At 34.2% G+C, this 17,264-nt stretch overlaps 1 protein-coding gene across 2 annotated transcripts in view; it reads left to right on the top strand.

Moving 5' to 3' along the window:
- Nucleotides 1-17,264, top strand: part of LOC119633533 (transcription factor hamlet-like) — a 69,510-nt gene that overhangs the window by 42,086 nt on the left and 10,160 nt on the right. For both annotated transcript variants that reach the window (XM_038027134.1, XM_038027135.1), the window contains exons 3-5: nt 1,663-1,803; nt 1,883-2,090; nt 14,611-14,761. In XM_038027134.1, the coding sequence (XP_037883062.1) occupies nt 1,663-1,803; nt 1,883-2,090; nt 14,611-14,761 (500 nt within the window). The remainder of the gene's footprint in view (nt 1-1,662; nt 1,804-1,882; nt 2,091-14,610; nt 14,762-17,264) is intronic.

Here is a 17,264-nt window from a genome sequence, read left to right as displayed (position 1 = left end):
ATTTCTCGACAAAACTTCCTACTGTTTTGGAATACTAAAATGGTAATAAAGAATTTCTTGAACACTCTACTACTTAGCTGTTGCAGCAAAAAGTGAGCCTTTATTTGATAATATGATCAATTTCTTAGTATTATATAACTAAAATTGTTGTCTGTTCTAATATAATTTGACATAAAACTTAATTACACCAAAATATTGTTTGGACCGCACCACATATAAGTGTTATTGGGAGAAGTAAGCGTTTGCATGGCAGCAAAGTTCAATCTTTAGGTGAATAGCAAGATCTTTGGAAGGAAAAGTTATTTTGTCCTAATCACATTAGTTCAGGTTTTGAGTCCTCTTCCACATAAACACTGCCCTAGTAAAGATGGCATAATTTTTGGTATATTACCACGACAACAAATGAAGAATTATATTGAACGAAATGGTGTGTGTCGCTTAATGGTTGGTCTTGCCCGATTATAGCGATCTTACTTGTTCAGGATAGTTTCACCATAGCGCAACTTAAATTTAATAATTTTTCTATTTGAACTGGAGTTGTTTTTGTGCTTGACCGCGAAATATCTCGCGGAATGCTTGATAATGTTTGGAGCACACACTAAGGAACGAAAATTGTGCATTTTTCTTTTTGAGTCAGCAATTTGCATAGAATATCTTGTGAAAATTGTACACCTTTACCAGTTAATTCTTCATCTTTTTGCTTCTAGTCTTTAAACTGAACATTTTGTTTATGTAAACACCAACTTGACTGGTTTATTAACTTAACTGTTTATCTTAATATGGAGAAATTCGTGGTCTACATTTACTTTCCCCATTTGTGTTCTTATCGTTATATGACCTTGAGGTGAATCTAAGATACCACCTTGTTCAAAGTATAAGGGAAGTTGCAAAGTCGGGCAAAATATTTTCGTAATCATTTAAATATAATATAATTAATCGTATTTAAAGAAATTTCTTCTACGCCTTTCTGATACGCGATTTTCCCTTTGAAAGTAGTCAGCGAGCCATTAAAGAATGCCTTCTGCCCTAAGTTGTTTTGTTTAATGTGAAATCATAGGCAATAAACTTGATTAACTATTTGACTTCGTAGAAAGAGCTCCTTGTGGATAAATTCGCAAAATCGACTTTACCTAGATTTATTATTTGCCTTAGGGCGACCCTTACGAGGGAACTAGATTTCAAAATACGTGTATTTATTACATAGTTGCATAACAAAGAGCGAAAGAAGAAAGCAATACAAAATTAGAATATTTAGGATGAAAATAATTTGTTGATGGACTTCTGCTTCAACTTAGACGACTTATGCATTACTCTCGACTTGTTCCGGTTTAAGTGAGCACGTTCAATGCGATCTAGTTGATATGGTTTCTTCGTCTGCACCAGTATCGTTTATGTCTTCTTCTTTCTCTTCTTCTTGATCGCAAATGATCTGATATTGCAACCTTCTATCGGATGATGTGGATGACAGTCGCGTCAACCCAAATGAGAAAATTTATATTGAAAAGCAAAGCGTGTATGTTTAAGATAACAATTTCTCTAAGAGAAAAATTTCCACTTATCAACAGCTATGATTATTAGAGGATATCCGACAACACGAAATCATAGAATGATACATACACAAAGTTACGTTTTGTTAATAAACTTTTTTGGGATTTTTTTCAGATTATTACAATGCCACCTCACTTACGGAACTTATTAAAACCTTCAACAGAGGTATTAAACCTGCTAAAGAAAATACGTTCTGCAGCGACGGTCGATGGGGAAAAGGAAACTAATTTAAAGAGTTATTTTATAGGAGGATGTGTAAGTTGTCGTAGAATTGTGAAAGAATTCTTCTTTCTTTTTTCAAATCTTACCTTTATCTTCGGATTACTATTTTTAGCTGTGGTATGAAGCAAATCGTGATATAGCACTTGGTGAAGAAATCATTGTTGATTGTCGACCCAAAACTCCCCACGAGCATCAGTTACACGATCAGCATCAACAAGATAGTGATAATCCTCCTCCTCCTGGAACCTCTCCATTTAAAGGATTGGCGGGTGGTTCCTCAAGCCATGGCATAAACGATAAAAGTAAACGCGGTGATAATGGTAAGAAATGGTGAAATACTTTTTATAAGGATGACATATGTCCTTCAAAATTACTCTGCTCGTGTTCACCTAAGCATGACTTGAAGTTGTTACTATCGGTAAAAGAAAACACGACAAAGCAAAGAAATACGTTACAAAATTAGTACAATTTACATAATTTAAAATGTAAAAAATAATTAAACAAGTTGCTCTGAACATGAATCCATAAGGTACAAGCACATGCACGCCGACCAGATGTTACACATTTGAACGAAAGGTACACATAAGGTTTTAGTGCGTTTTTATTCTTGGGAAAATATTTGCTTGCAGCGGTTACTTTCAATACAAGGAAGGCGAACATACCTAAGCACAGATACTCACACACTCAGAATTTTTATTCATATTCAAATAAACGTCTACATGTGAGACTGGATTTCACTTTTCTTTTCATTGCCTTGTTTTTCTTCTGTTCTACATATTCAGACATCTCTCTCTTCCTTGCGCTATACTCTAAGTGTCAGATTCTATAGTTTTGCGATGGCGTTTTTATACCCTACATCGCTTGTAGTGTAAAGTTATATCAAGTATGTGCGGCTGTATGCAACACCCCGAAGGACTTGAGATAGACCCATTTTTTATTTTACCGGTCGATTCGGAATCCCTTCTTACATTGATCTAACATTGTCTGTCTGTCTGTATGGTTTGGTTTCTTGTGTTCAGTCGTTATATGACTAACCGTATTAAAGAAAACGGTGTATCATCCCTTTTTTACTCGTTTTAAATACTTCAAACTTCATTTATTCATCAGTGATCTTCGCATCAAAAAAAACCCACGCAAGTATGCCGATAAACTAGGCTGAAAATAAGTAAGAATGCTTCGAAATCTAATAAACATCTTAGGTAGTCTAAGAGATTTTTTATTGAACGGAAAAGTATCATGAGTTTGTTCTAATATTTCTACATAGAAATATAGATGGACTGAAGGAAATTGTTATGCCACCTTTGATCTCTATGAAAGGCCTAATCCTGTTCTGTTCTGCGTACCATATGACCATGAACTGGTTGAATAAAACGAAGAAATCATGGTTTGATTTTCTATAAGCTTAATTTTGTGAAGACTTCAAGCCTAAGTATATAGAAACCCTTAACATTTTGTTAACGTGTTCAGCATTTTATCATAAAAAAAGTATTGCTCGATGTTTGGGGTTCCAGCAAGTTCTTTAATAAACACATATGCTAGCTTTGGACTTCTCTCTTTCGCATTTTTGCGACTTTAATAACAAATGGCGGACGGACAGACTAGCACATATAGCGCTAGTCTAGTGACTTGGCACTCACGCGTATAAAGATGAAATTAGTTCATCAGATTAATAATGAAAAATCCGAGAAAGTTTATGGACTTATGGAGAAAACAGTAATAATCAAAAAGCCTTTAAGGTAAAATTTTTTTGTATATTATTTGTCGAACTTACCGTTGAGGTCGGGTATTTTGAAATTATTTTTTCAAAAACTCTGTTCTGCTCGCCTTATAAGACCAACTTTTTTATACAAAATAAACGGATGTCTTAATCCAGTAGCCAATCCATCGATTGTCACAACTCGGTTTCTTTTGCCGAAAACAAGGATTTCACAATGAAATCACCGGCGTGAACGGCGCACTAACAAAATATTTTTGTCTATAAGAAATTGCACTTCATCTTCGGAAGTACAGATTGAGCTCATGTCGAAGTCCCTTCACAATGGTCTGGGTCATCTGGCGCGATTTCTGAGCAATGACCACAAGGCCAATTATTTTTCGCTCTGAAAACAAAGGTATTCTCAGTTTACGTAGTACTGTAGGCGTGTACTTCAATAGATTTAGCTAATTTTTAATATCAGCGTCCTTGGAGGGACGTCCAATGCGATACTTTTAAAGCCGGTAGCTTCATTCTTACGCCTAGGAGAATGTGTACAGCAAACGGACAGACAGATATGCTCAAATCGATTCAAAATTGGATGCTGATCAAAAATTATGAAGTTTGATATCGGGCGGAACTCGTTACCGTTAGACAATTCTGTCTGTTTCGTAAATTTTCTATTATTTCTGTGAAGTGTTCTGCACTCAAATCCACAACCCCTTGTTCATTTATTTGATTAAAGTCTCTAACGAGTAATTGAAAATCCCACAGTTTTCGAATTAACCACGAGCCAAATATAATAAACACATTTGATGGCTCAGCGTTTATTAAAAGCTGTTATGGTCTTTTCATTCAATTTTTTTCGTTTTAAAATTTAAAAAAACGAAAAAAAGGAAAAACACAAAATTTAATATAAAATAAATTAGCAAACATTGTTGTTTATTATCCTTCCAGTAGAGTTTATTCACAATTGTCATAATTATTAGCCGCCATAAACTACATGAAATATGCATTTACGATGTGTTGATGATCTAATCTTATATACCGTAATCAAGTTGTCGTCGTCATTGAAATAATTGCATACATGAGCGTACATAGCATGCGATCAATTGCTCGTTTATATGCAGGGATTAGGATTAAATTGAGCCGGTAACGGCTGCCAGTAGTCTAACTGACTGACTGACATTATACAATAAACTGTGATATTGTCAAATATTTGCTGTGATGATGTGTTGATTTTACTTATTGTTGCTGTTTTTGTTTATTTTATTTTTGTAGTCACAATCGTTATATTGTTTATTGTGTCGGTCTAATGATATTAACACACATTTTAATAACAAATGAAAACACATGTGCATAGAAAAGTTACATTATATTATGCTTTTGTTTGCTTGGGAGTGCTTGATGTTGTGGTGGTTTCATAATGTTTAGTTGCTTGAGCACATGCGCATTTGTAGGCAATTAATGAAAATCCCCGCTTGATTGTTGAAACACAAACACGGACACGGACGGTGTCAGACTTGCAGCACTATAATCATGTATCCTTCCTTTCGCATGAAAGGGTGCTATTATGTCGCCTGATGCAAGCCCTTATAATCTTTCTGATAAACATACAATATCAGTTTCATGTCATTTTTCATAGCAAAAAATATAGAAACAGAAAAATAAAAATAAAAAAAAGAAATGAACAAACGTGGGCTTAATATTAGTAATGGTGGTGCGGTACAGTGGTGCTCATGTTGGTGGACTCTCTGCAGATCACCAGTATTTGATATAATTGTGTAATGAATAGAAATATGCCACCGTATATGAAATGACATAGTAGGCCCTTATGTTTAGTATTAAAGCAACGGCAACGGTAACGGTAACGATAACACAACGAATGAATATAAAATTTTAACTTTGTGAAATTGTCATGTAAAACGCGTGCCTTACACCAAGTCACGCATTTATCTCAATCTCATCTTATGAAAACTCCCCGTCATGCACATACATATATATATATATATATATATATATATATATATATTGTATGATAGGAACGTTTCCTTAAGGTCACCCAGACTGTCGGATTTGTTCCTCATTCTCTCATTTATGACTTGTGTGTGTTAATTGTAAATGTTTTTATATGGTGAATATGGCTGGCTATGTGTGCGTATGTGTCTATTTCATTTGTTTTCTGGGTTCCTTAAACAATTTTACGGCGATATAAATCACTCTCACCTCAGTCATTCACTCATTCGCTCACTTACTTAGTCAGCCAACACATTGCACAGTAGTTTGCTACACTATTGCGGATGATGTGTGGTTTATGTCCAGCTGTGCCGATTCCCACATTTTTGTTGTGTAACTCTCCACATGTGTGTTTATATGTGGCGTCAAGATCAAAATACATACACAGTTGATGTTTCGTTTTTATTTGCTTGATATATATATATATACTTATATATATATATATATATATATAATGCAGTTATTGTATTGCATTGTATATTTAGAGTAAATTGCGGTACGTGCCATTATCTAACATCTCAACAAAGCAATGATCAGAATATTATATATACACTGCGTATTGGGTTAATATGTGTTATACATGCATATGTGCGCGCAAATATTTACTTTTGATTTTCTATTATTATTTTTGTTATTTTATATTTTGTTGCAAATAAACTCTTGAGATTTTTATCTTTTGCGGTAATGGGTTTTTTTTTTTCTTTTTTTCAATTTCCATTTTTATTTATAGCTACCGTTGAGGCTTACATACAACTTACATCGTTATTCGCATTGGACTTTTTAAAGGAACGCAACATTTTTTCGTTTAAATAAATTTCAATATTAATATAGAATTTCATCATATACACAACACCGTTACCGATTATCGATCGATATGATTAATGTTGGAAAAGCTAAATAATTTGAAATTGAAGTTCTCTGATTTTCATCTCTTAAGAAATTGTCCAAGAAACGATTTTACTAATCTAATGGTGCAGAAATGATAATAATAATAAGATCGAACGCGAAGTGAATAGTATGAAGACGAGCTTAGAGGAAATTTCAATTTAAAATTACATTAAGTCGAAAGCATATATAATTGTGTTCAAAAAGTAAGGGGAATTTTTATATGAAAAACATACGTATATTTCGAGCAAAAATGTGTACCGTACTTAGCTAGATTGGTACAACTACCACTAACAACTTCAACAAACTTCATATCATTTCTAAATGAGAGCCCATAATACAAGTTAGCTAGTGTCTACGATCCGCTTCTTCTTCCGACCGCTTACAGTCGGAAATATAAGACCTGTCTAATCCTTGTACAATCCACACTTGGAAACAAGCTTCCTCCAAGTCCGCCAATGGCCACGACTTCATTCAGTAGGCTAGAAACTGTAACGTTCCATCCATAACAGGCGTTAATCGAAAACTGTTTACTAGAACTGCGCAAAATGTCAATGTCAAAACGCTGCAATGCTACTTTAAATCTCCTTTTACATCACTAATAGGCACAATATCTCTAAGCGATGTTAAGCAGTAAATTTTTTTTAATACTAGAACTAAGGATTTGGAGCCATTTCAATATTCGCACTTTGAAGACGTTGTTGCAAAGCATCTAATGTTCCAAAACTCTTTGATGACTTTCGTTTATATAAAAGGACGTTTAAATGACAGGTGCTTGCATGTATTTTGATCATAAACATATATTGGTCAAAACGACTAAGTAATGCAAAGTGTGCTGCCCCTTCTCTCTGTTGCTTATTTCCATTTAGTATTATTGTGTATGCAGACGCTATTCATGGAAGGCTCGAAATTAAATTTTCGGCGTTCATTACTTTTGATCAAAATACGGCCAAGCACCTAACATACTTTTTAATTCCTCTCACTTTGATCAAAATAGGTATATAAAAAATGTCGGCGGTTCTAATGTTAAACTTACCTAAGGAGCTATGGAAGATCAATATAAAAAAATTGTGATGAAACAAATGACATGCCCATATTTAAATGAGAATATTTTAAAACTGGTATGAGATGGTGGATAATAAACTTGCTATACACAGCATATTCCAAAATGAATAGAAAGTTTGCACACTAGCCGGGGCCAATGGCAACAATTTCCTTTTTTCCTTTGCGTTCTTCTGTGCCATAATAAAGCGGCAAGAATAGTTCTAATAACACCTTTTCTTTCCCTTTGCATTCGACCTTGTCAATAAAACTTAATGTATTTTTCGTCATTATTGAAATGATAGTACAGTTGCATTCATTTCTAGGAAAGCACATTGTAGCGATGCCCTATTCTGCGCATACCTGAAAGTATATACATTTACCAGTCAAGCAGCTGTCAGTAGGTCACTGAAGGTATCAATGACAAAGCTTTTGCTGAATAATTTAAATTTAAAACAAATAAGAAAATTTTAGACGACAGCAATTGAATAAATTATGCCACACATGGGGAGCTGCCAAAAAATCTATAAAAACGAAAGAAAGGAAATTTCGACCTCCTACAATATTAAACACTGAACTGTACTGTACTGCAGAATTACACGCAGCATGTGCAGCGATGTTTTTACCATTGCACCTATTGTAGTTTATGAACTGTGAGCAGGAGCCCGACTTTTTTACCTATTGAGATATTTTCAGCTTAAGTCGTACTTAAGTACGCTTCCCTTCACCGATTTAAGTAGTTTTCATTTCCAAACGTCCAACATTTTTGCCAACTATGAGGCACTTTTTGCGACGACAAGATAGTTTGCGATTCATATTCGCATAGGACGACAGACGGACGGACGTGTCCAAGTCGATGCAAAATTTAAGTCAGAATTTAATCAAGCGTATTTGCACCTGATAATGTCTCCGGGACTGCCATTTAAGTGTTGCAAATGTTCCCTTCATTGGAGGGTGGAAAAATATTAAGTCAAGCATACATATTATAATAGTTTATGATCCAATTCTAAAATGGTACAGGGCTAAGTGTAAGCAACGCCGCGGACTAGTGGGAGTAACAAGTTTCCGATAAAGCGAGGATATCGAAATAACATTCAACGTTACGTGGATAGCCAAGTCAAAAACACATCATATCAAAGCTAGCATCCAGTGGGTTTTATGGAGAATGGAATTTGGCCATCCATTGCTTTTTTGTTTTGCCTAACTGCCGCTGGTCGAGTCAACAACCAATTAACAAACACGAAATGGGCTGGTATTTAATATTTAAACTTTAGATCGGTTAACGCACCATCTAAAACATTATAATTTGGTTCAGTTTATTGAAAGCTTCTTAAGTTAGAATGAGAAGGAAAATGCAATACAACTTTGTGACTGCGTAACGTTTAGTATCTTCGGATTGAGTCAACCAATCGACGTTATCGTGGCGTATAAAATTTCTAGACCCATTTTTGAGCTAACGCAGCAGTTCTGTGTTCCAATTTCTCATTACAAAGAGCTCGATGAAGTAAGCAACAGAAATGTAACGCGGCTGTAATGAAGATAAGGCGTTGTTGCAATTGAAACCTAAATTTACAATCAAGATGAAATCAAAATCAAAATTTAAATCACAACTAAAATTATCATTAGGCTAAGATTTTAATGGACAAACAAATAAATGAACAAGCAAGCAATTCTGGTTAAATGGTGGCCTTGTGTCCGTTGAACAACAATTTATTCATTTTTGTTGCGTATAGCTAAAGTTTTGCAAACTAAAGAGCGCACAATAAAATGGGTGTAAAGGTTCCTCACGATTCGACGAGATCACTTTCGCTAACTTTAGTTTATGAGCAAAGCTATTTGTGGTGTTTTTCATCTGGAAAATCACTTCGAGAGGTTTCATAGAACCCTCTTTAAAAAATATGAAAGAGAAAAGAAATTACAATGTTACGACATGTTGACCGAGATGAATTGATCTTTCATATACCGTCGTAAGTCAATTCTCATATCTGCCGTCGTAAGAAGTGATTTGTCCTTTTTCTGGTCAACTTACCTGGGATCCATTCGCTGCATGAGATCATCGACTCCTGACAAAGACCTATTATTAGAAATCTTGCTATTATTAGAATTAATTTAGCCAGAGAAACAAAATCAACATTTGAAGTCTTAAAGCACTAGTGCCCAAGGCTATCGATTTTATTTAAGATTTGAACCAACGATCTTTGCCTTTACGGCCATTCAGGGGGATAGATAGACTTTCTTATAAAGAAGCTAGTTTGATAATTAGGACAGCGTTTGTGTTTTTAGTAACATTTTTTTTGGTGGAGTAAGAGAACTAATCCATCAACCTTGTATTTCGTAGAAGCGTTATTGGTTTGCAGCAACTGCGTAAGGCGTAGAGCATGTTACGTTAATAAAGATGCTAATCAAAATTTTGTTTTTATCTTACTTTTCGTGGGTGTAAAACCAGCGTATGTAGCAAACAAATAGCGAGACGTAAATAGCCACATTTACGTCACTCAAGAATAACTAGGTTCTTGCGATCGGTATTTTTATACCTACTGTCGATAAAGTTAATATACATATTCGCTTTCTAATATCCAGATTAGAGCTTAAAAGGCATTGAATCAGCACAAGCCAGTAAATCTATTGAATACATGCGAGCATATATCAATACATTCTAAACCAGCTTAAGTACTGATTATATACAAACTCTTGTGTATGCAATCTGTCAACAACTCTTTCCTTCATTATGCATTGAATTTCTTCACTTCATTTATTAGAATTGAGAAAAGAGGCAAACAAAAAACAGAAAAATGACATAAAAACAAGAATAATTACATTGAAAATAGAAGCCGCGTACCACGTACACCTATATAATCAATCATTTTTAGTAGTGGAACTAAAGAACGTAAAGAAAAAAAAAAAAAAAAGAAAAAAAAAAGAATTGAAAACCAGTAACTATTTTTTGTCGCTTTTTGTTGCTACTGACTGACTGACTGCTTCTATGAAAATGAAGAAAAAATGGTGATGATGACAAAACAATATGTTTACCGTGAAACGGAGGCACATGTCATCATTATCTGCAGGGCATTTGATATCACGACAACGCAAACATCTATAATACAATGCAATTTTTACCATTGATCTTTGATACAATAACAGTAACATTAACAACATTATCATCAATAGACGGAGTAACATGTTTGACATACTGAGCACATATGATGAATCATTTATCACACAAGGTAAACATATGCGTGTGCTTTAGAACTAAAAATAATAATAGATTGAAAAAATTGCAAAAGATTTTCAATCAGAAGACAGGAAAGGGTTAAATATTGTAATTTAGATTTAATGAAATGATTAAGAGAGAAAAAAAGCAGCAGCAGCAGATCCAATCTAAAAAAACTTAACTATTAATCAATCAATTTGGATGATCAGGAAAAGTCAACTAGAACGTAACAATGAAAAAAGTTTTTTCCTTTTGCTAATTTGGGCGTAAAATTTTGCACATCCTCTCCTCCTCTACTTGGTTACTTGTAAAGAAGAAAAACTTATATTTTCCATTTCGCGTTTTTCAATTATTTTCTACGCAATAACAATTTAAAAAATAATAGTTTCATAACCATTTAACTCATACTCATGTTTGCTGAATATTTGAGGCTAAGACTATTTCTGTTATTGGGATCAATAATCATAGCCTGCACCACTTGCATTCCAAGGGTGTATTAAGTTTGTGCGGATGTATGCCAAACTCAGAAGAACTTAACCCACCTTTTATTATACCTTTCCTTTCGCTAACCTTGTCAGTCCGTCCGTCTGTCTTGGTTTTTTCAACCTGCAGGTCGCAATTCTTGAGATTTTTTAATGAAATTTGGTACCCAGACATGTTTTGCCCCAAAGACGAACGCTGTTGAAAATGATTCGCATCAGACCGTTTCCCATATAACGCCTTATTTGGCAAAGCCGTTATGTAAATAACTGTATTGAGTGTACTCGCGTAGTGTATTTACCAGTAAGCCGCGCCACGCTATCGTGTTCTATAGCGTTTTTTGCTACGGTTTACTTGCCAGATAAAGCGAAGATAGTATCCTATGATTAGTGCTATGACAAGCAAGATATTATTGATTGATATACTATATACAATTCAAATATTGATATACTATATGCCTATCAAATAGTTTACATTAAATTTTAAAAAATAATTCTTAAAACGTGAATGGGAGCGCTAGCAGCATCTATTGTGTAGGTATAAAAGAGCCATGTTTTCCTAAAAGCAAATCGTGAGGGAAATTTTTCGCCTTCAATTAGTATACCGAAAGACCACTGTTTACCGTTTTTCGGTGGAAATGTTTGAAAATAGTAACGTTTTTCCAAAATATTGTCGCACCACTGATACCTTGCCCCTCTTCGATCGCTGAAGATTATACCATGTGATTCCCATAATAAGGAACCAATGACTTTCCCCACCCCATCACTTTCCCAACCTACCTTCTTGGTCGCTTTGAATGGCTTTTGCCAGTTATTGTCCACTCGTCTGCTTGTTAAACATCAGCGATCTCCTTACAACTTTATGCAAAATTAGCTGAACAACCAAAATTGAATTCTCCACCAGACAAAAGTCGCCATAAGATGTTTGAATGATCAATGCCGATTGATAATGGCATTTTTCCCCGTTAAAAACTAACTTTTAACCCATAAACGACATTGAGAGCTGCACAATGTTTCGAAAATACCCAAAGTAGTATCACTAAAACCATTGTAATCGTTAAACTAATTGTCAGACTGTCATGAAATTTTAAAACTTGTCGTTTAAATGTTACTATTATCCAGGAGTCATATGTCAAAAGCCTGCCAACAATTTTGCCTTATATGTGTTAGAATGAAAACTTGTTGTGAGTGATGTGTTCAATATTTAGGAACTATGTAAATAGATTTCACCGAGAGGGCATGGTACAGAGTAGAGGCCAGAATCGTTGAATCTTTTAAACATAAAGTATAGTTGCAAATGAATAGCAACAACACAAGCCGAACAATTGAAAGCAAAAATTACACGTTAGCAGAAATACACTGAATGCGAATTATAAACACACGGGAACACACAATATTTTATTAGCGAACAAGCTCGCTTATGTACAGTAGTTTAAAGTGGAAAGTACTCGAGAGCAGATATGAAAAAAATCGAGTAAAATAATTGAATTAAAATCACATTATCAAAGCAACTCTGTGTTCGTTACACCAACGAGGGGGGAATAAATCGTGTAGAGAGTGAAAAAAACATGCCTGAAATAATAGAAAAGCAATCATTATAGAGCGTGTGCTAGAAGTAAGGATAAATTTGATTTTGGAAGAAAGATAGGAGATAGTTGCTACTTTCGTATTTTTCATTGTTGAGGATGCCTCTTATGTTCATCTTTCCTGCTATAACTGGTGTTTTAGCGTTACCCACAAAAGGATTAACTTTTTAGACATTGTCATAAGAATGCAAGGCTTTTTCGAACATACGCTAAGCCATCGACTGAAACCAAAGTTAAAGCCAACTAGGAATGTTCGGTTCGGCTGGGATCGACTTTGTAAAATAAGGCTATAAGTCTGTTGAAAAATCACTTCACAATATCTTCCCGTATACATTGAACTGATCGTCTTTGCTTTAATAATTCCGCTAGTTTTTGTTGGCATCCTACAATGATAGTCTCGCCAGGTTTAAGCAGCTGATAATACTTTTCCTCCGACTAATCCCTCTAAATAGCGTTTCGCAAGGTATTTATGTTTAGTCGACATTAATGTTTCGATTGCTTTTTGTCCTTCCGATAGTGTTTTCAACCATAATGACTCAACAAAAATTGCTCACATATTCAGAATACGTGCCTTTTGGGCATAGAACTCGACTTTTTCAAAGATGGAAACGACTGGAAGATAACGCTTGCACATGGGAAATTCAAATATAACCAGTGTATTTGATAAAGTAACGTCATTTTCATATTTTCAGACTTGCTATAGACGGCGCAACATTGTCACAGCATGGCCGCGTATTGGGTGAGGGGACAATTCTGTAGGATGAGGTCTTCTGTCACTTGCTCTTCCGAAGATAATATTCCCAAACTTATGTTTTCGCTCAGATAGCAAAAGAGGTTGCTTCAATACTTTATAGAATTTTGAGAAATTTTAATATTTCTTTAACAAAAAAAAAAAAAAGAACCTTTTTCTTCCGACTTTAACTCTGGCTGCATACGTTAATTATGAGAGCCAAATAAGTCAAATATTGCGGGAGTTTTGTAAGGTTAATATTGCACTATTCACCACCACTTCTTAGCACACCATCGCATGTTCGTCGAGACAGACAATCACTTGAAAGTCCTTTTTCGTATGACCACCTGTGTTAGTTTGCGTTTTATTCGAGAGCACTGTTTGTAGCAAATATATGCGAAACACCGAAGGTGCAATATTGGCTTAATAATCAGTCCAGCGTAACGTGGAATTGTTACGCTCCTACTGCGTATGTATTGTAATCTTCAACATCGTTATCATCCCTTTTTTATATAAAACTTGAAAATTATTCACATGCAATGCATTCAAAAGAAGGGTGAATTTCGGGCCATCAAATGTTAAACTACTGCAATATTTAACTTTTGGTCTTTTGATTGAATTCATAGTTAAGTCAAATGTGAAGTCTGTTGCATTGCTTCGGCTAAACAATCGGTTAACTGGAAATCAAAAAAATTTTCAAGTATTTTCAAATAGAAAGATACAGGTGTGCAAGGGTGGTGTGTGTCCCTGTGTCCATATATTCTTTACCTCTACTTTTACACTCAGGCACAATAATTTCTCAAATACACACATTAAAGAGTCAATTATCTATTCGCTGCTTTGCATTGCCTATTGTCCTATATATGTGCTATGTTAACTTAAAATCTATGTGTGTATGTTAATTTTGGTTAAAAAGTCGTAACATTATTAGAAAAAAGGTAGCTTTGTCAAAAGGACACTTGACGCTTTAACTTAAATACGAAAGAGACACTTGTTTTACGGAAACGGAAGAGGTCGGTTGTGACAATATAAAGACAAGTTTTTTTTATAAAAATTTAAAAAAATTTCAAAAAAAGCAAAGAAACAAAAATGCATTAACGAAAAATAATTTACGAAATGAATTTTAAAATGAAACTAAAAGAAAAAAAAGGAAGAAAAAATATTAACAACAAATTTAACTTAAATTTTAATGTTTTCAGGTTCGTTATATAGTTCAAATTTAACACGTGACGATGATTATAATAAAAAAGATAAACTATTGGATCATATTGAAGCTGACTTAAGTGATGATGAACAAGGTTTTGATATACGTTGCGAAGTTTGTGAAAAAGATTTTTTAGAGTTAGAAAGGTAAGTGATTTATGCAATCTAAACAGCGAGTGTCAATAATAATAATCTGTCAGTAAATATTAAACCGAACTTAATGATTTATTTACGTTAGCATGACAACAAATGCAACAAAAAACTCCATCTTGACGTTAGGTTTTTTTTTCTGATTTGTATTTTGTTTTTTTTTTTTTTTTTTTTTTTTTAAAAAAAAAATTTTCAAGTCCCCAAGGTAGTAATTAAAACTCTTAAAGCTTAAGAGGGTCTATCTTACACACTCATGTATATATAAGTGCTAATTACTTTAGTCGTTGGCTTTTTTTTTCTCTCTCTGTTCGTAACTTTCAAATGCTGTTAATTATGATTTGTCATTCACGTGTCATCGAAATCACTTTAGGATATCTGCCGTGACTTATTAATCAATTAAACAATTATTCGAGTAAATATTTCTTATTACTGGTTATTAATTAAAGGAATGTTTTAAGGCTAATTTTGTTAACCGACAATAATTTGTTAGAACTTGAAAAAGGAAAAGATTTCAATATGAAAACTTACCAAAAACGATCGGAGTTAGCAAAAGCTTTATCTAGGATTTTACAGCAGCCGCTGCAATGAGGCAAGAGAAAAAAAGTTTTGCAAAAAATCAAAATGAAAAACATACTCGTTCAACACATCATTCCCCCATTTAGATCTAGAAATATATGAACCATCTTTTTGATCATGCGTTTCTCACCACTTAGCCTTATATGGGTAGTGTGCATAACCGTGGAGCAACTGCTTTCAAAAGTGCCCTTTCAAAAGAGAAAATCAAAATAGTGCATCAGGTTTTTGCTTTTTGCCGAAATGGCGATAAATTGAGTTAGTCCTTTCTGCAGCACGATCATTTAGAGTTTTGTATAGTAGAAGCGCAATGACGCATGGAAGCATTTTGTGCCAACAAAAATAATTGCTCTTCGCCTTTAAACAAATATTCAAAGCAAATAACCTAAATTAGTCAATTGTGGAAAGTAATCCGATCCCAAAGGCCAAAGTACAGTTAGTGTACAAAATTTCATCAAAATATGTCAAAAATTGAGGCCCTTAGGTGTAACAGGAGAAAACAAGGCTAACAGCTAGATAAACGGACCGAAACCTATTCGATCGGTCTTAAAAAGAGGCGCGTCTTTGAAGATCTTCATAATTAATTAATAAACTCTTGTACCACAAATGGTGTAGGGTATAACAATATTTATTATTATTATTAGTTCAGTCAGAGAATAAATTCCAAGACTAAAGACTTAAAGCACTAGTATCTAAGGCTTTCGGCTTTATTGAAAACTGTACGGCGCTTGAGATTTGAACCCACGACCACTGAGTTACTAGGCGAGGACCTTTCACTATACCTATCGATTCAGAAACACATTCTGACCTTCCGTCTGTCTTGCTTTCTTGTATTCAACCTACAGGTCATAGTTCTCTAGATATTCTGATGAAATATGTTACACGGACTTATTTTGACCCGAAGACGAGAACTCTTGAAAATGCATCGGATCGGCTTCATTTTTGCGACTATTTCCCATTTGGCATATAACGTCTTATTGTGGAAAATCCTTATGCGGAAAAAAATGCAATTTTCAAGATTTCTCGATAGAACTCCCGGAGTAATACTACTTCAACATTCTAAATTGGGAAAATTTGGTCCGGACGGGGAAACTCCCTACAATAACTGAATTTTTGCTTGGTAAAAATTATAATTTTTTATATTTTGTGGTACTTTACAATAGTAAATTGACAAAGAAATCTACCTTACCGAATTTGGACGAAGTAAGTCTATTTTTTGGAAACCACCGCATATAAGGATTCTCATGAAACGTAATCCCTTATATGCCAAAAAGTCTTAATTTTCAATCGTTTACGATGCTTATGAAATCTTTTCACGATAGTTATTTAAAAAAAATAGTTAATGGTAAGGAATTTGAAACACATAAGTCTATTATTTCTACCGCGACGTATGAGCTATCATGAAAAGTGAGCCATTGTAAGGAGAGAAAGCCTGATTTGTAGTTTTTTATGACGAAAACTTAAAAGTAATAAACTTTTCGAAAAGTAAATTGAATTTGCTCCAATGTACGGGCTTTCACGAAAAGTATGCCTTTGCATGAAAATTATTGCTAATAAACAAAAATAAGTGACTAGCTTTACTAGCCATAAGGTATCCAATAATCGGTCTTGCCCGACTATAATACTCTTACTTACCTTAAACTTCGGATAACTTGTAAACTTAGAAACCTGTTATATCGAAAACGAGTGGAGTGCAGTTTTGAAAACGCATGTGCTTTAATTATCTTCAAGTCCCGCCTGAGTGCCCGAATAGGCAAAAGTCTCGACTAGCAAGTAAAAGGTCGTGGGTTCAAATCTCAAGTGCGGTAGACTTTTTAATAAAGCCGAAATCCTTAGATGCTAGTGCTTTAAGACGTTAGTCTTAGAATTTATTCTCCGGCTAAATTTATAATAATAATGATAATAATAATAATAATAATAATATCTT

The sequence above is a fragment of the Glossina fuscipes genome, unplaced genomic scaffold, assembly GCF_014805625.2.
Source record: "Glossina fuscipes isolate IAEA_lab_2018 unplaced genomic scaffold, Yale_Gfus_2 2, whole genome shotgun sequence".
In the NCBI taxonomy this organism is placed as follows: domain Eukaryota; kingdom Metazoa; phylum Arthropoda; class Insecta; order Diptera; family Glossinidae; genus Glossina; species Glossina fuscipes.
Note: the sequence above shows the minus strand (reverse complement) of the source record. Positions and strands in the feature narration are given on the sequence as shown.